Source organism: Apiospora aurea, assembly GCF_038362705.1.
Source record: "Apiospora aurea strain CBS 24483 chromosome Unknown utg000007l_segment0_segment0, whole genome shotgun sequence".
Taxonomy (NCBI): Eukaryota; Fungi; Ascomycota; class Sordariomycetes; order Amphisphaeriales; family Apiosporaceae; genus Apiospora; species Apiospora aurea.
Genome location: NW_027117394.1, coordinates 90,331 through 114,770, shown reverse-complemented (window position 1 = coordinate 114,770; position 24,440 = coordinate 90,331). Strand labels below are relative to the sequence as shown.

The window sequence follows — 24,440 nt, the reverse complement described above, 5'->3', positions numbered from 1 at the left end:
GAAATGAAATGCCCGAGAGGCGTGACCAGCCAAACCCCCACCGGCATGCCCAGGTCGAGCCGCGCATGAAAGAATATGCGCGACTGACATTGGCAGACAGCTTAGCCAAACAGGCTTTTTTGGTGCCAGTCAAGCAAGTGTCAACGTCAAGCCAAATGTCAATATTTACTTTCGTTACAGTGTCCCCCTCGGGACAGAGAAGAAAAGCCACCGTGTACCGCGTGTGTGTGTCCGTGTCCGCAAATATTGGACCAATCGCAATGGAGCGGTGTTTAGTGAGGGTGCTGAGGGCCCGGGCGCGGGCGCGGGTGGAATATTGGTTTATTGACCCCAGACCCTGCCGCTCGCTGGGTCAATGATAGGCCGCCTCCCATCCACTCAGGATGGCATGCAGGCCTTGGTGCGTGGCCCGTTCCTCACCACTGGCGCTGGACCGCTGCTCGTACTAGGCGGGTTCCATATTCGGTAATATCGAAACCAAACAATGGATCTCCAGATCACACACTCACCTCGTCACACAAAGGAGGACGCCTGGAGGCAATTCGTTGAGGGATCCTGTTCCGAAGCGAAGGGCACACCAAAAAGCTGGCAGATCCGAACCCAAGACTGGGTCAGAATGCCCCCGTCATGGCGCCAGAACTTATGGGCTCTCTTATGGGCTCTCCTTACTCATGGGGCCCGAACTCGACCACTCCCTAACTCCCTCTCCCTCCCCTTGAGAGAACTGGAGGGGCTCTTCGGCAACGCTGGGGCCGGCCACGCTGCCGGTGTCTCCGACGACCACGATGGCAGCATGGCTGTCTGTCCAGTCGTCGTACGAGTACGATGACTCAGAGAACCGAAGACGATCGCTGCATGCAGTTGGCGGGGTCCAGTAGCCCGAGGCGCTGGGTGCGCGGAAGACCTCGACCGATGTTCGACGAACTCCTGGCCTCGCATTCCGTCCGCTGGAGGGGGAAACTCCAGCATGCGGCAGGGGCGGCGCGTGGCACAGATACCTCGTGATTCCCCAACGCAGGATCTCCATCTCCATGCAGGTTGCTCAGCCCCCGGTGCGGTGTGCGACCGAGGAGCAGTCCGGGTCCCGAGCTACTCATGCATGGCCGCCATGCACGCGTGGTGCCGATACGATTTGCAGAACGGCGGTGACCTAGATTTGTAAAGCGTCTTCTAGTGCCGCAGGATGGCGTCGATCTGCGTGGCCTCCGCGTTCGCAGCGGGATCCGTCTCGGGTGTCCAGATCGTCTCGTTTCCCCCGCAACAAAACGGTCGGTCTAGGAGGCTGGCCAAGGCGTGATGCATGACATAGAATGGGCCGACAGTCAGCTTTTTTTTTTTTTTTTTTTTTTTTTGCTATATTTATACTCCGCAACACCGAAACAATCTTCCGTTGGCAAGAACGACGAACATCTGAGGATAGCGTATGGAGTAGAGCCACCCGACTTCCATCAGGCTGGTTCGGCCTCTAGCGTACATGCTCACCGACAGAGTAGGCAGCATGGAGTCTCCCCATTGCATTAGCTCAGCCGCCAGATCTGCAGATATCGGCACGCCTGGGTCAAACCCGTGGCGCCGGCTCCGTTCCCATGCCTTATATCCGGCCCCAGGCAGCAGAGGTCGCGGTCCCCGATGATACCAACCTTGCCACAGATCTCCAAGCGTCGACACGATATGGCCGGGGCACCCGAGTGCAGGATGGCGAGGCTATATCCGAATGTCGAACGGCTCGGGGTTCTTCATGCTACTCGTCGGCATAACCTAGCCATGCTGGTCGGCTTTGGTAGATGGCTTGGATCTTGTCCAGGACTATCTTGCTGTCAGTCGTGACTTGAGTCGGCTACGTCTCTCCTTGATGTCCAGGTACCTACCAAATGCCGACCAGGGCAGTCTCGGCTTCACTTCGAGGGAGAGTCCTGATACCGCGGAGCCCAGGCCCTCGTCAAGACTGAGATGAGCCACATGTTGATCCAGCGGAGCGACGGCAGTGTAGCGTCGTGTTTGGCATCCCCGCCGTCAAAGGTTGAGCTCCTTTGATCGTGAGTTGGTTGGCTCCAGCTGACATTGGATCGGCTCAGCTCTCGATATGTACTCGCCTTGATGACCCTTGCGTTGTTCGGCAGATCCGGCAGGTAACCGGAGCCTCTGTGTGTCTCATCTTTTGCCACGTGTGTCGACCTTCCTCCTCAGGCTTGTCCATGATTTATGTAGTACCGCATGAAACCTGCTGGCTGGGTGACGAGTTGTCCCTATCCGCGGCATTGGGCACAACCGCTGCTTATGGCGTATGCCTGCCACTCTGGTGATGGACTCGGTGTCCACCACGGCGACTATCCCATGCCGTTTCCTATTCCCGCCTTAATTCTTCTATGGTACTTTGAAGTTCAGCAATTGGACGGCCAATGGCCGAGATGACGCGCAAAGTTGGTCCTCTTCCGCGATTGGGATCCTGGAAGATCTACTTTATCAACTCATTCCTGGCGTATTCTCCGTTCTTTGGTCTAATAGTAGTGAACAACCCCATATATTCCTAGGCTGATAAGCTCGAAGCGGAAAAGCCTTTCAGGAGTGCCATCCGCTGGCTCAGCCCAGTTGTGACTGATCTAGACGAACTGCTTCATCGTCTCTGCTGACGTCCTCATGAGCTGGGTGTAGTACTCGTCCGAAAGCACCGCAGACCCGTGATCAACGATAAACTGCAGCTGCCCCGCCGGCACATCCTCGCGGGCCTCCCCAGTCCCCAACTGCTCCGCGCCGAACCGGCCGAGGGGGCTGCGGTCGATGGGCGGCATGCACTCCACCGCCAGCCCGCCGTCGTAGCCCGTCTCGGCCAGCGTCTGCATGATCCGGGGCCAGTCGAAGGAGCCCTCGCCCGCGGCCAGCCGGTTGTTGTCGGCGACGTGGAAGTCGACGACGCGTCCGCCGCACGCCCGCATCGCCGCCAGCATATCGCGCTCCTCGAGCGCCAGGTGGAACGGGTCAAACGCAATACCGCAGCCAAACCCGACCTCGTCCGCCAGCGCGAGGGCCTGGTCGGTGCGGTTTAAAAAGTGCGTCTCGAACCGGTTAAGGGGCTCGATGCCGACGCGGATCCTCTGTTCCTGCGCGAACGCCGCCACCTCCCGCAGCGACTCCACCACCCATTTCCACTCCTCCCCGGCCGACGCCGTCGCCACCGTCTTGCCCACCCGCCCAGGAACAATGGTCGTAATCTCCCCGCCCAGCGCCGCCGACAGGGCCACGACGTCCTTCATGTACTGGACCGTGGCGCGGCGCTCCTCCACGTCAGCCGACGTCAGATCACGGGTGCCGTACTGGATCGTGACGGTGCCCCAGCACCGGATGTTGTACTTCTTCAGCAGTTCGCGCGTCCCTCCGGCGGGGTACCATCCGGGCTCGCCGGCCAGCTCGATGCTGGTGTAGCCCAGTTTGCTGAGGCGCTGGAGGCTGTGCTCGAGCGGCTCCGGGCGCATCCAGGTATGGGCGGACAGATGCATCTTGGCGGTGTCGGGTGTCAGACGAGATTGGGATTTTGGTGTTTTGCGAAGTTAGTACTGCGAATATAGAGTGATTGGCAAGAATCAGGGTAGGAATGATTCGAAAGTGCAATTAAGACCATACAAAGGCGAGATATGTCCAATGGGCAGAACATGTCTGACTAAGACGCGGTGGAGGAACGGTCCGATTCCGGCACCATTGCAATTGGCATTCCACCGATGATGTAAGTGTCCATCCATTACTGCGCTTCTTGCATACAGCCCTCCAATTGGTGCTACGTCAGTGTCTCAACGCCCCGGGAAGTGCCCCTCCGCTGGGCCTGCAAGTCTCCGCCACAATCATCAACGACACCAACCTCCCCGCGTAAGCACATGCGCCCGCCGGCCTGTGGTATCCCGTAGAGCGGTAGTCTCCTAGTCGACGCCGTCAGGACCCCTGGCAGTGGACGCGCAGTGGGCGGCCTGCGGGCGGAGATTCTGCCTTATTTGATGCTGACGTTCTCGCACCTAGAAGACGTAACGGCCCTGGCGTGGGTCAACCCCTTCGTGGACCGACGAGCCAACGGTGCTGCGGCGTTGTGGTACAAAGAGGCCCGTCGATCTCTCGTTGGCTCCTTGCCACAAACTTATGCTTGGTCCCAAGAAAGGGGCGGAATCCTCAAAGTGTACTACTGCAGAGCGCCTCGATGCGTTTGCCCATCAACAACACCAGGCACAATCGTGACGACTTCTTTACCTCTCAGGCAAGTAGACCTCTTTTCTATGCTGTATGGGATAAGTTGGCTGACCGTCGACCACATCATCCATCCAAAATGGCTGTTCTTTGCTTGGCGGACAGCCCTCGTACTGGGCTGTATCCCTGTGGCTTGCATATTCGGCACCGTAAGTGCAGGATGGCCAACCATTACAGCAAGCGGACGACAAGCAGCAAAGATTGACCGGAAATGTGCCCCGCACACGGCTCCAAGTGTAAAATCACCCACGCAGAGTCAGGCATGTGGCCCGTCGTGATTGGACTCTCCGCATACCTGCCGGTGACGGACTCTGCAAGGCACCCTGCAGGGTTGAATCTCGATACGAGAGGCTTGGTTGGGGTGCATCTAGATCGCGCCATACGCCCGGGAGTAGTTTCTTCGAATCTGTTGGGCCAGGACGCAAACTTGGAACAAAACCGCCGCCACTTTTGAGTACACTGGTCCTTCCTTCAGTTCGGAGCGATTACGATATAAGTTTGATGCCAGCGTAGCTCGACCTACACGAAAACAAATTCCACAATAAGGGTCTCACTAGACAGTGCTTTATTACACGATGGATCCCTTATCAATCACCGCGTCAGTTATTACACTGGTAGACGCATCTGCAAAGGTCTACCAGTTCCTGCAATCAGTCCGCCATGCCGACGCTCAATACGCCGCGCTCTGCAACGACCTCAACATCCTTACCGGGCTTCTTCGTTCCATCAGCAAAACATTCCAAGACTGCCGGGGGAATCGTCTCGCCTTGGCGGCAATTGACCACACCGTTTGGGATCAAAGTCGCATCGCCATCAACGACTGCCAGAAGACAATAGACGAACTTAGCTCCCTGGTTGGGCGCGTAGGCGGTGTGGCGCGTGGTGATTCGGTATTTCGAAAGGCGAGAATGACAACGAAGATGCGTAGGCATGCCGAGGAAGCTGCGTCTTTTCGAGATAAGATCCAGGTCTCAACCGTGGCGCTACAGACCTTCTTACAGATCATAAACGTGTAAGAATATAATGCTGTCGGCCAATACTTACCGTCATCATGACCTCGATCGCTGATGCTCCCAAGATCTCTTTCCCTCCGCAGCAACACCTCACATGACGCGACCGTTCGTGAGCTGAGACGGCTGAAGCAGGATTTGGAGAATTCGGATCGAGCCGCGCGTGACTTCGGCTCTTATTCCATCGACAGATCCGACCGTTATCTTCTCAAGAACCTTGAAAGCCTCCTCAGCGCAGCACGAGACTTTCATAATAACGCAAGCAACACTGCCAGTACCATTTTTGGCGGTGGTGCTACACACCACGGTATCGAGACTCTTCAACTTTCTCAAAGAATGGAAAAGCCCCGCCACCAAGGAAACCCACGCGTGTGACGAAAACGGGAATAACCCTATGGGTATAAGTGGGAAGACAGCTATTGCCGGGGATCTGACCATGGAATGGATAGACAGTCAGGATCTGAAAAAGACAGCAAGTGCAAATGGTGGAAAGAATGACATTAACACACCTAGCTTTTACGAGCCGCTTAAACGGAGATTCAGTTTCGAAGAGATGACGACGATACCAAAATTGGCAGGGCCCGTACGGAAATCCAGTTTGGAAGAGACACCGACGACGCCGAAACTGTCATGGCCCGCACGAAGATGGCCTCGAAGGAAATGGCTCACGCGGGCATTTCGCTTTAGGCGGATTTCGTCAACACCGGATTTGCCAAGTTCTCGACCAAAGGAGTATCGTGCTGTTGAAATGGCTTACACACCGGTGTTGTGTGAGTTGGATAGTTATACCTCTCGAGCGGAACTGCCGGACTCTGACTTCAATATCGAATCCTACCTCTCACCCATGGCGGATTCCGTCGAGGTAACAAGCTGCGAAGACCCCAGGGCAACATCTACAGAGAAGTCCACAAGCGAGCTTCTGAACGAGACTACCGATTGCGGAAGTTCTGAGGCCCTGGACATGACCCTCGATTCCTCAAGAACTGAAGTTATTTTGCCTTCGAAGGATTGCTGGTCTGGCCCAAGCAACCCAAATGCAGTGAACACAACACCTTCATCCGGCGAAAACCCAGGCTACAGCTCTGCGGATACGTGGTACAGACTTGACAACAATGCATCCCATTCAAGTCAGAACCAGGGTAATCTAGTACAGCCGCCATCCTACAAGCAGATTTACCCGCACGGAAATCCTGCGTCCCATGAGCCACAGGGAGACTCCCGAGATGAGCAGTGTGAGAAAACGAGACATCAACAGCTGATGGACCGACTCAGTCAAAACCGCCCTTCTTTCGATCCAGACATGATTAGTAGTGAAGAGATTTGTCCGCATCAAGGCGACATCACTTCCATATACGAGAGGATTCCGTTCTCTGCCAAAATCCGAGAAGCACTGTCCCAACGCGATGCCAAGAAGCTGCTCAATAACAGACCATTGAAGCCCAGTTCACATGGAACCGGCCACAGGGACGACAATGAACATGGTGGACCTGCTGCAGGGACCGGATCAGTCATTGAGAACGAGGATGAACTGCAAAATGGGCCGCCGCATTTTGTTGAATTCGCCGTTCCAGTGACACCAGAACACCCAGATGAGATAGCCATCCTAGTCCAGTTGGACTTCCGTGAGATAGCTGCCCCGGTCAAGGTGGACTCTGGCGAGGCCAACCCTGGCGAGCCAACAGGGACTTGGTCTAGCTTCAGTTCCCACATGTATTTGATGCAGGTGATATCGTGATTATGTAGAACACGTTTGCCTTTCAGAAACGACCTGGAGCCTTGGCGGTTGGCAGTTCTAGGCCTCTCATAATTTACGGGTTTGGTCAGATGAGCAGTGGTGACGTAGCGCATAAGATGCAACCCCTACTGGCTGCCCCCCCTCTGATTGACCCCTCCTGATTTTAGATGATTCTAGAGCCCCTGAGCAATAACAACAGTATATAAAGGGGGCAAATCTCACTCGTCTCCCAATTGAAGTAGATTAATCTCTTCCTCTTTTTTTCCTCTTTTCACCACCACCAACATGACCAAAGAAGCTCGCATTGCGCAGGCGGTCCAGGCCGTGCTGGCCGGCGGAAGCATCAACCGTGCGGCCAAAGACCACAACGTCAACAGGGGCACCCTTCGCAACCGACTCAGGGGTCAACCTTCGAAAAAGAGAAGTATGAGGCCCTTCAGCTCTTCACCCCTGCCGAAGAGACCTTTTTGCCAAATAGGCCCTTTTCCAAGCCAGCCTAGGCTACGCACTAACGCACCGGCTGTTTCGCATGTACGCTCAGCGCATCCTCTTTACAAAAGGGGTCGATCACCTTATCGGCAAGCGATGGGTGCACCGTTTTTTAAGACGCCATCTGGCCTTTAGGATCGTGCGTGCCAAAGCGATGGATTTCCGGCGCCTCGCATGCATATTAGACGGGGCCGTGCGAGGGTTTTTTAATCGGCTTAACACTGCCATTATCGCAAGCATACCCCCTCGATTTAGATTCAACGCCGATGAAGTAGGAACTGCGATAACGATGGGGGAGGGTACTATGGTGATCGGCCCTGCCGCCTATTAAAGTCTAATGCGGAACGACTCGGCTAATCGCGAATAGGTAACTATTCTAGAGTGCATCAGTGTTGTTAGTGATATCCTGCCGCCTTTAATTATATTTAAAAGCTAATCGGTCCAGCAATAGTGGTTCCCTCAAAAAGAGAATAAAGTCAACTGCGAATATAAGGACTAGGCCTTCAAAGCGTCACCAAAAGGATGGACTTCTAATCCTATAGCCCTGAAATAGCTAAAAAAGATCTTCATCCCCTTGACCAAGCCTAATAAACCTAACCAATGGAGGCTCCTAATTCTGGATGGACATAGAAGTCATATCGATAATGACTTTATACTGGCGGCGTTGGAGGCCAAGGTGTGGCTCCTCTACTTACCACCACACAGCTCCCATGTGCTCCAGCCCCTGGATGTTGGCTGTTTTGGGGTCCTGAAAAGGAGGTTCCGAAGGGAGCTCGATCTGGCATGCGCCGTTACCAATGACAGCTACGTCAGAAAAGGGGACTTCCTTCGAGCCTGGGCCAAAGCACGCAAAGTGGCCTTTACCCCTAAGGTCATCGCTGGTGGATGGACAGCAACTGGCATCTACCCCCTTAATATCGACAAGCCGATGAACAACAGGCTCCGTCGCACCAACATGGTGCGAGCTATCGATAAAGCCATCGCCGCCGAGGATGCGCGCCAGCCAGCTGAACCGAAGGCTGGAAAGATCGAGACGCCGAAAAACAGCCGGCAGGTCAAAGATTTAGGGGCTGCGATGCTTAGTATAGAGGTCACCACCGGTGATCCAACTAGAAAGTTGCTATGGAAGAAGCTCGGCAAGAGTATTAATAATTTAACGGCTCGGATCGGCCGGTTAGAGCAGGAAAAGGCCGGTCTAGAGGCAGATCTAGAGAAAACAAGGGCTCAAAAGAGGAGGAATGTCGATGAGGACCCCAATGAGGGCTTTATTTATATGGCAAACATCAGGGAGGTTCAAGAGGACGTCAAAAAAGGAAGGCCAAGGAAAAGGCCGAAAAGGGGCGCCGGTGAGGTGGTGGAAATTGATGCAAATCGAGCTGGTGGTGAGGGTGACTCTATTGTAGTGCGCACGAGCCGAAACAGACCTTAAAATGCAGTGTGTGTTGCTCAATTGACCTATCTATTGCTGTTGTTGTTGATTTTTACATCTATTTTAGGGGGGTCAGTGAAGGGGGGGCAGCCAGTAGGGGTTGCATCTTAGTTGTAATGGATATGAACAGCTTAAATGTGACCACTGGATAGCATCAAAAGTGATGTGCCTTGCCAATCATACGCATATAGATCAAGTTAGGACTCAGGTACGCGCTCCGAGCCCAGGAAAAGGGGTCCGGCTCGCTGATTAGATTAGCGGGACAGCCCCCTGCAACTGCTTATTATCTCTCCGGGTGGAATTGAAATACGGGGCACGCTTGGAAAGTCCCCAAGACGGGCATTCCTCAACGCCAAGGGCACACTTCCATCAAGGACGGCGAAGACGGCACAACTCGCTTACGACTTGTCGGGTAATGCGTCTCTGGGGTGCATGCTGTCCGGTTGAGTCGTCCCGATGATTGCGCATCGCACAGTATCGCATCCGAGGCGGACTTCGATGTGGATGTCAGCCTACGAAATGAAAGGGGCCTGCTTCTCCCATTTTTGCGTACCCGTGCCTCGCAAATTCGCAAATTACGGCCGTCTTGACCAACCTCACTGCGCAACATGCCCCACAAGCCGAGGCTCATTCTCGGTCTTGGGCTCGCCTCAATTGCGGGCGCAACAGCCCCAGGGCCGACCGACTTGGTGTTTCGACACGGCGGCATCTACACCCTCGACGCCGCCTCCAGCGTCGCGGCAGCCTTGGCCGTCAAAGGGGGCTACATCTCCACGATTGGCCAAGATGCAGATGTCGAGGCGTCCATTGGTGTCGATACCAAGGTCATTGACCTCCAAGGGCGCATGGTCATGCCGGGCCTCATCGACTCCCACATGCACGTTCTCCAGGGCGGTTTGGGCCTGCTCAAGTGTGACATGAACTCTCCAACATCACAACCACTACTCCCAATCCTCCCAACAAAAAAATTGAGTGTTTTCCGGGAGGCCAAGAGCCCTCGGGCGTCCTGCAGGACGCCGCTCGCGGACTGGTCAATCTCCCTCCGCCCACGGAAGCCGCAAGACTGGAAGCCTGTCGGGCAGCTCTTCGTCTACTGCGCCAAGCGGGAATCGCTACATTCCAAGAGGCGTCGGCGGGCCCCGACGCCTTCACGCTGTTCGGTCAACTCCGAGCTAGCGGCGAGCTGACCGCCCGCGCCTACTTTGACTACTCCATCGAGCCTCCCGCGTTAGGGGATGACGTGGAAGGACTCGTGGCAGACACTGTCGCTGCAATCAAAGCCATGAACGACAACTCGACCGTCGGGCCGAAACCGACGATGAAATGGCAGGCCGTCAAAGGGTTTCTCGATGGCGTCATCACGTATCCGGCCCGAACAGCTGCCGTGGTCGACCCGTACTGGAACCCCGTGAACGACTCCGAGACCGACGGCGGCGAGTGGGCGCCTGACCCGAGCACCATGAACGAGCCCTACTGGAGCCAGGAGGTCTTGAGCGCCACCCTCGAGGGCCTCTTCCTCGCCGGCATAGACGCACAACTCCACGTCGACGGCGATCTCGCAGTGCGCTACGGGCTCAATGCTGCGCAGGCCTTCCGGGAGAAGCATCCCGACCGCAAGAGGGGGGGCTTCAGGCTCGGGCTGGCGCACGAAGAGCTCTCGCACCAGGACGACTGGGCCAGGTTCGCCGAGCTGGGCGTTGATCCCATCATGAGTTTCCAGTGGGCGCAGCCGAGCTCCTTCTACATCCCTTCCACGTTTGCGACGCTCGGGGACTACAGGCAGGGGAACTTGCAAGCTCATAGGAGGATCGAAGAGGCTGGCAGACCTATTGTTTATGGAAGTGACTGGCCGGTAAAACCCAGTGTTGCCATCAGACCAGCTGCAGGTATGCTAACAAGATAACCCAGATTGATCCGCTCGACGAGTTCCTGGCCCTCAAAGCTGCCGTGACCCGGTCGGGCGATCCGACGAACCCAAACTCTCCCGCCTCTTTCGGCGCCCCTTATGACGGCATCTTCCCCGGTGATCCCATCTCCCGAGAGTCGGCACTACGCGCCATCACCATCAACGGCGCGCGGTTCCTCCGCGCCGACGCGTCCATCGGTTCGCTCGCAGTCGGCAAACTGGCCGATCTTGTCGTACTTGAGAAGAACTACTTTCGAGCCCCCGAAGAGGAGATCGGGCGGCAGCGGGTGCTGCTGACCCTGGTGGGGGGCGAGATCGTGTTCGCGACCGACGATGCGCAGTCGGAACTCGGAGTCACGCCGACGTCTCCGAATCTTAGCCCGCAGGCTGGCGGCAGTCAACTCAACAAGAGGGCGAGTGGTGGCTTCGATCAGAGGGGTCTATCCAAGGAGGGTGTGTCTGCTGTCTCTAGACTTCGGAGACGCGGCCAATGCGCCCACAAACACCATGACTAGCGTTGAAGGCCGCACTTTGGATGAGTTGGGATCGCTGGCTCATCTGCTGGCCTTCAAGATACTAGCGTAGAACGTGAGAACGCCAGCGTAGAAGCAATTGCCGGGGGCTACGTCCAAGCCCCGTAGTTACACTGACACCTGGCTTTTGTCTCTCCCTAGAATTGCCTCATCTGCATCATAAGCCGGATTACAAATTATTCTCTAGCGTTAGTGTGCAGTCATGAAGTCTCGAGAGTCTTGGCTATCGTATAATACATCTGACCAGACAGTGCGATTTTGAAGCCCCTATTCACCCGCAAGGGCTTCATATAGACGCCGAGTGGCGTGATATTGCGTATCGGGCCTTCTAGAAGCCATAGACTGAACAGCTAGTGGATTCTTCATTGATACCTGCCTTACAAGTCCTTTGGTGTATCACACATCATGGGTTATGCACGTGTCAAGCTAGGTTGGTACCATTCCGAGTTCCGCTTCAGGGTTTCTGTGTGGGTGCCACCAACCAGGAACCATGTGCCGACGGTGACATGCCTGGCGCCGATCTTGCCCATACAAGAGTCATGGGCGGCAAGAGCAATATCCGTCCTTGTGACCGAAAGCATCCAGCGTTGCATTGCGGTCGCCAAGGTTAGGTGACAGAAGCGTTTTTTATTATTATTTCTGCTACGGAGGTTAAATCGCCGGGTAAACCATGCCTGGTCGAGAAGGCCACCGGGCTTGGCTGGCTCGCCCATCACCCTCTGGTGATCGGCAGTTCATTAGTAGGGCAACTATTGGTCGACTCCCGTATCGGGGGATTGTCTACACGACAGCCCGATATTAGGTATGCTCGATGCGGATGGCCAGCAGAATCGGCAATTGGGAAGCGATTTGCTCGAAGAAGTGATAATAGACTCAAGGCTCCGGTCTGCGTCCATGGATTTGAGCTCTCATCTGATCTCGAGGTTGAATCTGGCATAGAAAGAGATCTGAAGCAAAACTCTACTCTCGCCACCTTGGTAACCAAACTCACGCAGGACCCTCGCATTAGCCATGCATATCCTCTCCCTCGCCGCCGTCGCGGCCCTGGCGCACCACGCCGCGGCGCAGTTCAACATGCTACGCTTCGCGTGCTCGCAGCTCGTGGTGGAGCGGACGGATCCCCTGGTCAACCCGGGGATGCTGTACTCGCCGCACCTGCACCAGATCGTGGGCGGCAACTCGTTCAACGTCTCGATGCCGCCCGAGACGCACGACCAGGCCGCGCTCTCGACCTGCACCTCGTGCAGCTTCGCCGAGGACTTCTCCAACTACTGGACCGCCGTCATGTTCTTCCGCCATCGCAACGGCTCCGTCATCCGCGTGCCCCAGGTCGGCAACGGCGGGCCCCAGGGCCAGCTCATCAACAAGGGCGGGCTGGATGTGTACTACATCCCCAGCGGCAAGGTCACGGCCTTCAAGAAGGTGAGTTGATTGAATCTTGGCTCCGAAAAGCAGATCTTGCTGACATGCCAAACAGGGCTTCCGTATGCTGGCGGGCTCGGCCACCAACACGGACAACAGCAAGGTCAACAAGGGCAACATCTGCCACCGCTGCTGGCAGTCCACCAACGACAACCAGTTCACCGGCGGCGCTCCCTGCACGGGCGCCGACACGGTCGACATCCCCTACGGCAACCAATGCAAGATGGTCCGCCAGACCATCATCTTCCCCACGTGAGTTCTCTGCAAGTGACAAGAGGGTTGGATGGAAACTGACAAAGGACAATCACCAGATGCTGGGACGGCAAGAACCTCGACAGCCCCGACCACCAGAGCCACGTGGCCTACAGCGGCGCCGGGGCATCGGGCGGCGGTCGCTGCCCCGCCACCCACCCGGTCAAGCTGCCGCAGATCATGTACGAGCTGATGTGGAACACGTCGACCTTCATGGACCAGAGCATGTGGCCGAACGACGGCAAGAACCCCTTCGTCTACAGCACAAACCTCGGGTAAGTCAAGTGGGATAGTGAACGTAGGTAGAAACTGACGCGACAGCAACAGAGGATCGGCCGCACACGGAGACTACCTCTTCGGCTGGAAGGACGACACCCTCCAAAAGGCCATGGACAACAACTGCAACCTCGACCGCGACTGCCCCCGGGCCGGCATCCACAAGCAGCAGCCCGCGGTCTACAACGCCTGCACCAAGGAACAGCAAGCCCCCGAGCCGGTTGACGGATGTAAGCCATAATGCCATCCTCGTGCTACCCCATGACCATACAAACTGATTTTTGTATAATCACAGATCTCAAATCTATTCCTATGGGAGAAATGGCCGCCGAGCGGGCATGAGCCTCGAATGAAGCGAGAGACCCAATACGCCGGTGCCGGTAGGTAATGTTTCACAGCGAGGAATAAGCGATTCAAGATTCGGTTGCTGGACATTGCCATGCCATCGTTGCCGCGCCGAAGACATTTTGGCGGATGGAAAGCTCTAATGGCGGAGGATTTGTCTTGTCACTCACTAGGAGTAGTATTGGCCTTTCAATCAATGCAGGATTTAGACTTGATTTTTTTCATGCGTCATTGCCTGGACAGTAGAAGAAACCGTCGACTCGAACATGCGAATGTGATCCGAGTCAAGGCATAACGGCGCGTAGAAATTTTGACGATATCTGTATTGATGATTTCGTTGCTACTTTACAGGATGCGAAATAGGAAAATAACCGTATTTTGTATGTATACGACCGCTCGAGTCCCCCCTTTCTCCTTCTTTTCCCATGGCAGCCACTCACATCCCCCGACCCCCGTCTCACGCATTCCTCTGCACCAGCTCGGCAAAGTTGGCGTTGGAGGCGGACCCGAAGTCGACGGTCCAGGAGGCGGTGACGTCGTGCACCTGGATGGCCGAGCCGCTCGACGACGGGTTGCTGGGCTTGGTGCGCGAGTAGGCGAACGCGACGCGGTTCTCGCCCGTCGGGTTGAGCGTCACGTTGCGGCTGCCCTGGCCTTTGAAGGCGGTGCAGCCCGTGCACTTGGCCGTGTACTGCCAGTACGTGCTGTTGACGTGGGTGCCCTTCGTAAGGAGGGTGTAGGTGGCGCCGCTGTAGAGGGAGGGGGCTTGGTGGGCGCTGTTTGATACGGACCAGGCACGTCAGTCTAGGTACAAAGAGCTGGGCGGAAGAGGATAGAGAAGGGATGGGCCAAAACCCACGTGGCGTAGCGGGACGACACGGTGGCCGAGTTGCCGTTCTGCCAGGCCACCGTTAGGGGGGCTGTAGGTCATGTAGCCGCCCCAGGCGAGCCCGGTCCAGCCCACGTCCACGGGCGCGGCGACCTGGACGACGGCGTCGTACGGCGTGCCCTGGGCCACGTTGCTGGGCGTCGCGATGCGGTACGTGATGTACCTGCCAATCACGTACTGCGCGTTGAACTGGGCAAAGGTGAAGCCGGTCTCCGGATCTTTGTAGGCGACCGAGTCGGCAGCATGGGCCGGCGGTGCTGTGAGGCGTCATGTCAACGAGAACACATGAAAAGAAGAAGAGGAGGAAGCGGAAGGTATTGCGGGGTCTTACCCAGGGCCAGCAGCATCGCGGCGCACAGAGCGCCCATGTTGAGTTGCATCTTGGACTTGTTGGCGATGTCAATTGAGAAATGGGGACGGTGAATGCGCGGCTTCAAGACGAAAGCGCCGGTTAAACCCGTTTCGCGCGAATGGAAGGTCGAAGACACCAGGTGCTGTCAAGAAGGTTTTAGTAGGGATCGTGCATCTCGACCGACTCTTTCCCCGGTCCCAGGTTTGGCTGCGAGGTGCCCGACGCAGTTACGTCACGCTTTGTCTACTTACTTTCTGCAGATGCAAGGCCTGATCTTGATTGCCGGCGGTGTTCAAGGACAGGCTCAGCTCATTGGCGTGAACGGGATCTTCTTGGAACGTGGAATAGACGAGTTCTTCCTAGGCACAAGCCGTACGCTCAATGCGTGCCCAGGGAGCCTTTATTCGCGGAACGGGGTCTCCAACCTGTAGGCGACGAGGGTTGATCTTGTGGTAGGAGACTTCGGATTCGTGGGTTGGGTATTGCCGCTTCAGGCATCCAGGTCGCTTGCATCTGAGGAGCCACTGCGCGCATTCACTTCTACATTTTCTTCCGACGGACGTGATGGGCAGTGTCCCGCACATAGGCACAGGGTTGCATCGATGTCACGCGGCGGAGGTGCGGCTATTTAGCCGTTGGACCGTTGAGGGTTGTGGTAGGAGGGGTAAATGTGACAGGTGTAGCAAGCATATTAATATGTGCTCGCAGAACCAGATTTCGACAGGAGAGCCAAGGCTGAGCCGAAAGGGATGGTCCGGTTGCCAAGCCGCAGCAGCGAGTGTCCCTTCAGGGGCAGACGGACAGCCGAAGATGCTCAAAATAGAACATGCAAACCCATCGTGATCGCGATCCACCTACATTGGAAATGCACGTATCCGTTCTATAGGGCTAAGCCCTTTGCAAAGCACCGTCCACTCTGGGTAGATATAACTAGAACTCCGAATAGGGGCAAATATGTAGTTTGAGGTCAGTAAGGCATATTGAGACATGCGAGAGAAAGGGGCCATCCTAAACGGCATCGAGCGAGTAGCTTGTAACCAACATGGGCTGCAGGAACACCAGAATAGACGCAGGCGGCTTGAAAATGAACTGCAAGCGGTATCAGGGCCTTGACAGATGGCTGCCAAAGCCACCTACTCAGAAACTATGAAACAGGCAAGCATCAGTGATGCTCGGCTGAATCTGAACCTGAATACTCGTTACTGACATGATAGGCCTGGGCTGAGCTGTGTCACGGAGTGTTGTTTCCAGGATAGCCGTGGGTTATGCACGACCATTGCCCAGATTGCTCACGATGATGTTGAATGTGCACTTTGTGAGTCAGTTGGGGAATGACAGGAAACGACGTGTACCGTAGTCAGAAAAGTCGGATATAAAAGCCATGAAGAGTAGCCGGGGTAAATGTGACTTGCTCACCTTAGATTCCCCATATCTTGACTCAAAATTGGGAAACTTAAGCAATGGAATCCCTTGAAATCTCCTCGTACTGCTGGCAAGGCTGCCGAGGACGCCCGCTTGCGCCGCCGCCCGGGTGTGATGGGCCACCATGCTTCAGTCAGGAGCTTCTAGACAGCTGTATCTTCGGCAGTCTGATAAGTGAAACAGCTGGGCAAATGCCGGATGCCGGAGGCGCGCTTTTGATAGCTGCAACCCCAATCCCGCGTCCGGGCGGATCGCGATCCCAACTTGGCCGGGGTTGGCTCGGACCTCGTTGTACGCTACTCCGGGGCTGGCAGGTCTAGACAACGGTAAAACAAACAAAGAGCAAACCATCGTGGACAGGATTCATCGAATACAGGATGACGAAATTTTCTCCGATTAGAATCGAGTCAAATCAAGTAAACAATACGGTCAGATGAACACTATAAGGGTTCTATTCTGATGACGGCCGTGGTGCAAAACCTAGCGATGGTGAGTGGTATACTTTCGAAAGCCATCTAGAAATGAAGCAACTTTGGGGGTCGAACCACGCAAGTGTCAAAAGCCTCGAAGCCACTAAGGCATATCTGTACTTTTCATGTCAATCAGCTATTACGGGTTCATTGGCCACAACCCATCGTCCCAACATTCGATGCGGAGGTGTGCCCCTGTCTCGTCACCGAACTGTAAAAAAGGCAGCCGCACACGTCAAGACATGACATCAGACCACACACAATACCACCGAGATCCCGATCCTGCAGCAAGATTCGCATCTCTGAAACCCGGTGTTTCGAGATACGGCGAGCCACACCGACCGCCCTCGATCCCCGCAGGCAGCCCCATTCTCAGCAAACAACGTAGCCAGCCTCGAAGCGTATCCAGGTTGGCACCACCACGATGTCGTATGACGGGCATATCACGAAGTTTGGGGACGGCCGTACGCTTGGCAAGGAAAAAGAAGACCACGATCCGCGCCGTCAAGAACGTGTGGTACCGGCGGGTTTGTGTCCACGTCCGCCACTACCAGCGTTTCTACATTAGTTTCTCCGTGATCCTCATCATCGCAGTCACCACGGCAGCAATTGCTCCCTTGGCGATAATTCGTTATCATGAGCAGAGGCAAAGTCAGCACAAGGGCCAGGGCGGCAGCGCCATGGGGGAAGTTACTGTCGGGATGACTCCTATCCTCACGGTCACTAGAACATCCCAGTCGACCTCTTCAGTGGCTACCAGCCGTCCTGTCTCGTCCGCTTCCTCAACCTCCTTGGCCAACCCGGTCACCCCGGTCACCCCGGTCACCACGGCCAGTACTGCCAGTACGGTCACCACTACCTCAAGCACCATCCCGGTAAGTTCTCACACCAGTTTCTCTCGGCGCAGACGCTGACCGTTGATAGCATACCCCAACCCTTGCTTCCGAGACGTGCGCGCCCGGCGGCTTTACCGCCAACGCCAGCTTCGTCGGCGTCTACAACTCGGCGGTTAACCCGTCGCAGTTCATCATCGTCGCGGCCCGGACCGCGGGCGACTGTTGTCGCCGGTGCTTCTCGGGCCTGACCGGTCTGACGGCCTGGACGACCCGCCACTGCACCGGCTGGGGCTACATCAACTCCCTATGCAGCATCGTCTACGACTACCCCGGCAAGGGCGCCGATGGGGTCTGCCCGAAGGGGTACCCGGATGTTCAGATCACGAGCGGCGACGGCGGGGTGGCCGACTTTGCTGGGCGAGGGCCTTGTGCGTTGGCTGTTGGATGATATAGAAAAGGGTGGACTCAAACCAGTCGGAAAATTAGTTTGAGAAGAGTTTCGAACAGGATAATCGAAATCATGAGAAATTTCGGTCTTGCGGTGATGACTCTCCGCGAGCCCCAGAGACGTGACAAACAACCAACCACTGCCGCAATTACCTCCGCATTTGTCGAAGGTTATTAGCCACCCCCGACAGCCTCAGAAGATGCACCTAAGAATCACAAAAAGAGCCGATCCGGCAAAGCGTATTTGACAAAGGCTGTATAACACGGTCGATGCGCCACACGCGCTCAGGGGGCAGAGATTAAGCGAGATCCCGCCAGGATGGATTCCTCGGTGGCACTGTCTGTGGCGACAAGGGGGGCTTACAGATGTTGGAACCATATTACGGGGCCGTCTATGCATATCGGGGCACCGCAGCGCTGTCCTCCACGATTTCCCGATCGGGCAGGTTGACATGGTTGCATTTATCCAAATAATAGCCTGTGGCACGGTGGAACGCTGACATTGAGCATGACGGACCGTCAAGTACCGTTCCTCTCAACGCAACACCAGCATGCTCTTTCCCCGGACTTCCCAGAGGCCACCGATGGCTTTCCATCCAATGAGCCGGTACCACCTGATCAAGGTCTCATCTACAGATTTGCGAGTGTGCTGGCCATTTCCGGCCATTGTTTATTTATGCATTCGTATTGGGCCGCCCGTGAACAGCGGTCCAGGCAGGCGGCATGACGTACGCAATAGATTGGCCAAAGGAGATGCGTGGCCAAAGGGCCGTCCAATCTACCCGCTGTCTCGTGGCAGCAAATAGCAGCCGGATATGCAGCCGTTTCATTGCGACAAACAGGAACACTGGCGAAACTGAATAGATGGCCAAGTCCCACTCCGTAAGGTATAAGAAAAGAAGCGCCGCCACTGGCCACCGATCGCCAAGCCGTTCTTTATCAGTCTGGAGATCTCGACGCATCCCATACAGTGTCGCAGTCCGCCCAAGACAAGACAAGATGCAGTTGTTGCTCCCCCTCCTCCTCGCCGCCCCGCTGGCCGCCGCGCACGGCGCCGTCACCAGCTACATCATTGGCGGCAAGACGTACCCGGGCTATGAGGGCTTCTCCCCGCAGCCCAATGCCCAGATCATCCAGCGGCAGTGGCCCGACTACAACCCCATCATGACGGTGACGGACCGCCGCATGACCTGCAACGGCGGCACCTCCGCCCCCTTGTCCGCTACCATCGCGGCCGGCGACAACGTCACCGCCGTCTGGAAGCAGTGGACGCACCAGCAGGGCCCCGTCATGGTCTGGATGTATCCATGCCCCAACGGCTTCCAGGGTTGCGACGGCAAGGGCAAGTCCTGGTTCAAGATCGACCAGATGGGCCTGTACGGCTCGTCGCTCAACAGCAACGACTGGGGCACCGGTGTCGTGTACAAGTCGCTCAAGTGGTCCAGCAAGATCCCCGCCTCCCTCAAGCCCGGCAAGTACCTCATCCGCCACGAGCTGCTGGCCCTGCACCAGGCCAACACGCCGCAGTTCTACCCCGAGTGCGCCCAGCTCGACGTCACGGGCTCCGGGTCCGCGACGCCCGGCGGCGCGTTCCTGGCCTCGATCCCGGCGTACGCGGCGCAGAGCGATCCCGGGATCATGGTAAGCGGTGGACGAGCGTTGTCTGTTCGCCGAGATGAGCGGGCTAACATGTTGAATCTCAGGTCGACATCTACCAAGGGAAGGCCACGACTTACAGGTGCCCAGGCCCGGATGTATGGACTGGTTAAGCTGCCCAGCGGGTCGTAGTCGGTTATGGTGGAGTGCTAGTTTCGAAATCAGCGGAGATCGTTGGAGGTGCTGGAGAAGTAGGTTGCGCCACCATCCTTGTATCCAAAGCTCATCTTTTGCTGGTAATAATAAAAGACTTCCGAGTCATGTCCCATCTGTTGCCCAAGTGCTGTCCTGCTTTGTAGAATGAAAGGCGGCTCGGATTGCCGTGTGCGAAAGCGGTCCCATGGGAATACGTTCTTGTTCGCATTGATAAGGTATCGCTAGGTGAAGATTAGGAAATATTACATGACATGATGGTCTGTTGTACAGCAAATCCAGGAGAACCGCCAACGCAGTGCAGTCTCCTCCTCATGGCGCATTGAGCCACGCCGTCTCCCGACTCTTCCTTCTGCTCCCTCCATCTAACCACTGGTGCTAAAGTAGTAGTTCTCCCACAAGTACTCGTAGTCCTCCAGTATGCCGCCGACGATGCTCGGCACGCGCTTCTTGACGCCACCGACGAAGCCCTTGACGAGGGCATCGTACGCCGGCCCGCGCATCGCCCACCAGCCCATGGCCCAGCCGCGCTTCGTCCACTCCTCGCGCTCGAGGGCGGTGGCGCGGAACCCGCGGCGGTCCCGCAGCTGGCGCGCCGCGTATTCGACACTCAGGCCGATCAGCCAGGGCGTCCACGAGCGCTTGTTCTTGCTGCGGGCCAGGGACACGGCGTAGATGAGGGGCGCGAGGATGTGCAGGATCTCGGCGGCTCGGCCGGAGCCCTGCAGCGTGTTGAGCAGCTTCGTGGCGGGTTTGATGTCGTCGGCCGTCAGGACGCGGCTCAGCAGGTAGGAGCTGATGTCGCCGGGGCTCGGGAGGCTGGGCAGGCTGCTGCCGGTGCGCGGCATGGCCCATTCGGACTCGTGGCCGGCGGCCTTCTTGTTCTCCTTGTCGGCGGTGCCGTGCATCTCGCGCAGCATGCCCGCCGCTTCGGCGTCGTCTTCTTCGCCCATCAGCTCCTGGAGGGCGCCGTCGTCGGTGCCGGGCGCAGGGGCGTCGGGGATGGGCTCGCGCTCGGGCAGGACGGGGGTGACGAGCGGCCGCGACCGGGTGATGCGCAGCAGCAGCAGCCGGCACAGCGCCTTGAGGGCTTCGAGGATGACGACGACGCGCCACTTGACCTTGTCGCCGCGGCGCTTGGCGGCCATCTCCCAGAGTAGCTCGGTGTACTGGACGACCTGCAGCAGCAGGGCGATGCGGCGGTAGAAGGTGCTGCGGGAGGTCCAGAAGCGGGTGTAGCGGGCGTGGGGGCTGGGAGGCAGAAGGCGCGGCATGAGCCCGGACCCCGGGATCTGCATCTGGGAGAGGGCGCGCAGGAGGACGGTGTCATGGTACAGAGAAAGGAGCTGGACGCCCGAGTGGAGGGTCTCGGAGGCGATCTCGGCGTCGCGGAAGCGGCCGGGGATGATGTAGGTCAGGGAGCGCAGGGCGCTTTCGATCTGGGAGACTTGGTGGTTGTTCTTGGTGATGAAGTCGCTGTACATGTGCAGGAAGCGCGGGGGCAGCGACAGGACGGCGTGGATGGGGTTCGTGGACTTGGCCGGTGTCGGTTTGTTGCTGTTGTTGTTGTTGTTGTTGCTGTTGTTGTTGTTGTTGTTGCTGTTGTTGTTGTTGTTGTTGCTGTTGTTGTTGTTGTTGTTGCTGTTGTTGTTGTTGTTGTTGCTGCCGCTGCTGCCGCTGCGCAGATGGCCGGCCGGCGTCGCCATGGTTGTGTATTACGAATGGATGGCCAGTGGTAGATGCAGCATCTTCTCCGGCGCCGCCAAAGAGAAAAAGAGAGGGAACCGCTGCAGCGAACCCGCGCGTCAGTCAGGCGCGCAATGCTCTCTATGTTGTCGGGCCTGAACAGTGCGAAGCGTCGATGGTCTTGATCATATCAGGTCATGTCGCGTCTCGTCGCATTTGCGTCGGTTCTTCGGCGGCGGATGATGGCCAGTCAATGAAATGAATCAGCCGGTCTGGATGTGGTGCAAGCCGGTGACGATGATGCGCCGCTGGAGGTTTTGCTTGCAGTTGCAGTTGCAGTTAGTTGCAGTGGACTTTCGCAGGCGCTGGGCAGGCCGAAGTTCAGCCCTGTCCCGACGCCAGGAGACGCCAACGAACTGCCTCGGCATCTTTGCTAGCGGAGCTTGGGCCAGTCTGCCCGCTACTGAAGTGGCAGTTGACAGTGGCAGTGACAGTGACAGCCGGTAGCAGTACCTGAATTAGCCATGTTGGAAGTTAGGTGCAGTGCAAGTAAAGCTTCAATCGACATCACCACTGGCAAACCACTTCGTTTCATACAACCACCATATCTCTTGGCATCTGCGCAGTCGCATGCAATTCTGCGGCGTCGGAAAAACAATCGATGGTAGCATCTCGCGAGTCGAGGCGCCGGCTGTTTCTGGCACATCCTTGGCCGGGAGATGCCAGGCTGCTGTGGTACGCACACCCGAAAAGAGACGCTTACTGCTTGCGACCTAGGCCTTGGCCTGGAGCAATGACATCGTTGCTCTCTCTCCTCCGTTCCCCCGCCAAGAACAACGACTCTCTTCTACTGTAGGCCTACCTGCACATGTAGTCATCTGATTGCCGTATCTGTTACCCCGCTGTTATCATGGAAGGCAGGTCTCCTTGATAAATACGGTCCTGGGCGAACCATTCATCCTTTCCAATCATCTGTCCGGTCGTCCAGCTCATGGCAACCGGCGCCACTGGCCGTCGTGACCTTGGCGGGGCTACGCACTTGCACCTATCTCTATCTCTATCACCAAACATGGCCGTCTGATCGTCGACCGCTCCCTGAAATCTAGAGCAGCAGGGCAGCCCAAGATTGCCGATCGCCACGCGCAGGCGGCTGTACTCTCAGTGTCAGCCCAGCACGGCTTGACTGCGTCGGGCTGTCTCCTCCGATGGGGGCCAGATTCCAGAGACTGCAGGGCGAATGTGCTCCGTCATGGGGGTCACCCGACCGTGCCCTCCAACACCCACCACAGCCTTCACACTGCGTACAGTAGGGTAGAGTAGGAGTAAAGGACGTCTCCAAGATCAGTCGTGATGACCTCGGACGTGCTGGATGGCGATTGCGCCAATTTCGACTCCACGTTCACGCTGGCGCATCTGTGCATGCCGCCGTGGTGGAGAGCAGACGGGGTCACATCTCCGACGGTCCTCTACTCTGCTGTCGCGCTGGCTTCGCGGGAGATGCCGTCGGTCCTCACTCTGCATACTTGACTACAGTGCCATCATCATCATGTACTTGGCTCTTCTTCCTCTTATCGTGAACCCATTTGGCTAATTGGCTTTTCGACCCAGATCTATCCCGCTGGCACAAGTCTAGACCGACCAGGGGCCTGACGGTCAAGGGAAGCCCTGCTCGCAAGAGTCATGATTCAGGCAGGATTCGGGAAGAGCAGATAAGTCTAGCCGGCCTTTGCTGAGGAGCCATGCTGTTACCAGTGGGTGGGCTCGCGCGCGACCAGCAGACAGTCGCTGGCGACAACGCCCCGGGCCTGTCAAAGACTAGATGCGTGACCAATGAGGTGTTGCTTGCTGTCGGCGCCGTGCCGGTGGCTTGTTGTTCGTACAGTAGCAGAAGCAAAGAGCCAAAAGTGAAAACCCAGAAAGCAGAAGCGGGTAGGCTATCGGCTGGCGCCAGATACGGCGGCCATTCATGGCAGAGCCTGCTCGGCGATCGCTGGCCTTTCCTTGTGTCCCCGATTGTTCTTCTCTCTTTCGCGGGTGGCAATGTGACCGCTGCCCTGTGTGCCTATCGCCGACAGTCTCAGTCTCCCGTCTCGCGCTCCCTCCCTCTCCCTCTCTAACCCCTTCGCGGCCTGTCGGCCCTGAGGCCTCTTCGCCTTACAGTTCGACATATACCGTCACAATGCGTTGGTCAGGATGCCAGCATATACCGAAGGCCAGGGGTTCGTGTGCTGCATGCCCGCCGCAGCTCCCAGAGCCTGCCACGTCAGCTTGCTCTCGAGCGGCGGCACTGTGCCCTCCCACCAGTGTCTCTTTCACACACATGTTCTCGTTTCGCGAGCAGCGCTTAGACCTGAGGTTCACACAATCGTCACGATCCATGCAGTCATCACGACGCTTCGGCGCCAATGTCGCGATATCCATATTTGATAAGAGAAAAGGGATCCTCTATACGCGATGCTAGTCTCGTCGCCCAGGAGCGCCGAGTCGGATGGGATCCGTCTCTGATGGCCTTATCCCAGGAAAGGCCGTGGTCTCGACTCGTGTCGCTGCATGCTGCATCATCCATCACCTCTGGCTTGTGGATGGGTATCGCTCCGTCCCAGGACATGTGGTACATGGAGAGACAGAGAATGAGCCCGATTCATCCAATATCTGGTTTGGCGATATCGACTCCGAGTCTCCGACACACGACGCTGCATCTAGGGATCGTCACAATGCCGCGGGTGCCAAGGGGTCTAGATACCCGAGGCCGTAGAAGCACGAGCGTGCAACCAGCCACCCAGTAGCCCAGCGGCAAAAGGGCCCATATGACCTTGCAGCGCCGAGCAGAAGCAAGAGCAGACCACGGCGAACCTGCAGCGCATATTGCACGCGTTGGGTTATTTCTGTCGGATTTGCCTCTGTC

General features: G+C 56.9%; 9 protein-coding genes across 9 annotated transcripts; 6 read left to right on the top strand and 3 right to left on the bottom strand.

Annotated features, from left to right (window-relative positions):
* Positions 1–484: 484 nt before the first annotated feature.
* PG986_010341 (uncharacterized protein) lies at positions 485–1,757 on the top strand (the record flags this gene model as incomplete). The annotated part of the gene is made up of 2 exons (XM_066846563.1): positions 485–820; positions 1,494–1,757. 2 exons carry the CDS (start codon positions 485–487, stop codon positions 1,755–1,757), a joined length of 600 nt encoding a protein of 199 aa, XP_066696054.1.
* Positions 1,758–2,600: 843 nt separating this feature from the next.
* On the bottom strand, positions 2,601–3,494 carry PG986_010340 (uncharacterized protein; the record flags this gene model as incomplete). The annotated part of the gene is made up of 1 exon (XM_066846562.1): positions 2,601–3,494. The coding sequence occupies one exon, from the start codon at positions 3,492–3,494 to the stop codon at positions 2,601–2,603; it is 894 nt and encodes a 297-aa protein (XP_066696053.1).
* A 1,308-nt stretch (positions 3,495–4,802) lies between these two features.
* On the top strand, positions 4,803–6,972 carry PG986_010339 (uncharacterized protein; the record flags this gene model as incomplete). Its single annotated transcript, XM_066846561.1, has 3 exons — positions 4,803–5,239; positions 5,306–5,606; positions 5,650–6,972. 3 exons carry the CDS (start codon positions 4,803–4,805, stop codon positions 6,970–6,972), a joined length of 2,061 nt encoding a protein of 686 aa, XP_066696052.1.
* Positions 6,973–9,498: 2,526 nt separating this feature from the next.
* On the top strand, positions 9,499–11,311 carry PG986_010338 (uncharacterized protein; the record flags this gene model as incomplete). The annotated part of the gene is made up of 3 exons (XM_066846560.1): positions 9,499–9,802; positions 9,877–10,742; positions 10,799–11,311. The coding sequence occupies 3 exons, from the start codon at positions 9,499–9,501 to the stop codon at positions 11,309–11,311; spliced, it is 1,683 nt and encodes a 560-aa protein (XP_066696051.1).
* Positions 11,312–12,340: 1,029 nt separating this feature from the next.
* On the top strand, positions 12,341–13,621 carry PG986_010337 (uncharacterized protein; the record flags this gene model as incomplete). The annotated part of the gene is made up of 5 exons (XM_066846559.1): positions 12,341–12,751; positions 12,807–13,003; positions 13,063–13,278; positions 13,325–13,509; positions 13,575–13,621. 5 exons carry the CDS (start codon positions 12,341–12,343, stop codon positions 13,619–13,621), a joined length of 1,056 nt encoding a protein of 351 aa, XP_066696050.1.
* A 460-nt stretch (positions 13,622–14,081) lies between these two features.
* On the bottom strand, positions 14,082–14,881 carry PG986_010336 (CBD9-like protein; the record flags this gene model as incomplete). The annotated part of the gene is made up of 3 exons (XM_066846558.1): positions 14,082–14,373; positions 14,437–14,770; positions 14,845–14,881. 3 exons carry the CDS (start codon positions 14,879–14,881, stop codon positions 14,082–14,084), a joined length of 663 nt encoding a protein of 220 aa, XP_066696049.1.
* Positions 14,882–16,999: 2,118 nt separating this feature from the next.
* On the top strand, positions 17,000–18,041 carry PG986_010335 (uncharacterized protein; the record flags this gene model as incomplete). Its single annotated transcript, XM_066846557.1, has 2 exons — positions 17,000–17,632; positions 17,682–18,041. The coding sequence occupies 2 exons, from the start codon at positions 17,000–17,002 to the stop codon at positions 18,039–18,041; spliced, it is 993 nt and encodes a 330-aa protein (XP_066696048.1).
* A 998-nt stretch (positions 18,042–19,039) lies between these two features.
* PG986_010334 (uncharacterized protein) lies at positions 19,040–19,809 on the top strand (the record flags this gene model as incomplete). The annotated part of the gene is made up of 2 exons (XM_066846556.1): positions 19,040–19,681; positions 19,744–19,809. The coding sequence occupies 2 exons, from the start codon at positions 19,040–19,042 to the stop codon at positions 19,807–19,809; spliced, it is 708 nt and encodes a 235-aa protein (XP_066696047.1).
* A 405-nt stretch (positions 19,810–20,214) lies between these two features.
* On the bottom strand, positions 20,215–21,555 carry PG986_010333 (peroxisomal membrane protein; the record flags this gene model as incomplete). Its single annotated transcript, XM_066846555.1, has 1 exon — positions 20,215–21,555. One exon carries the CDS (start codon positions 21,553–21,555, stop codon positions 20,215–20,217), a length of 1,341 nt encoding a protein of 446 aa, XP_066696046.1.
* Positions 21,556–24,440: the final 2,885 nt, after the last annotated feature.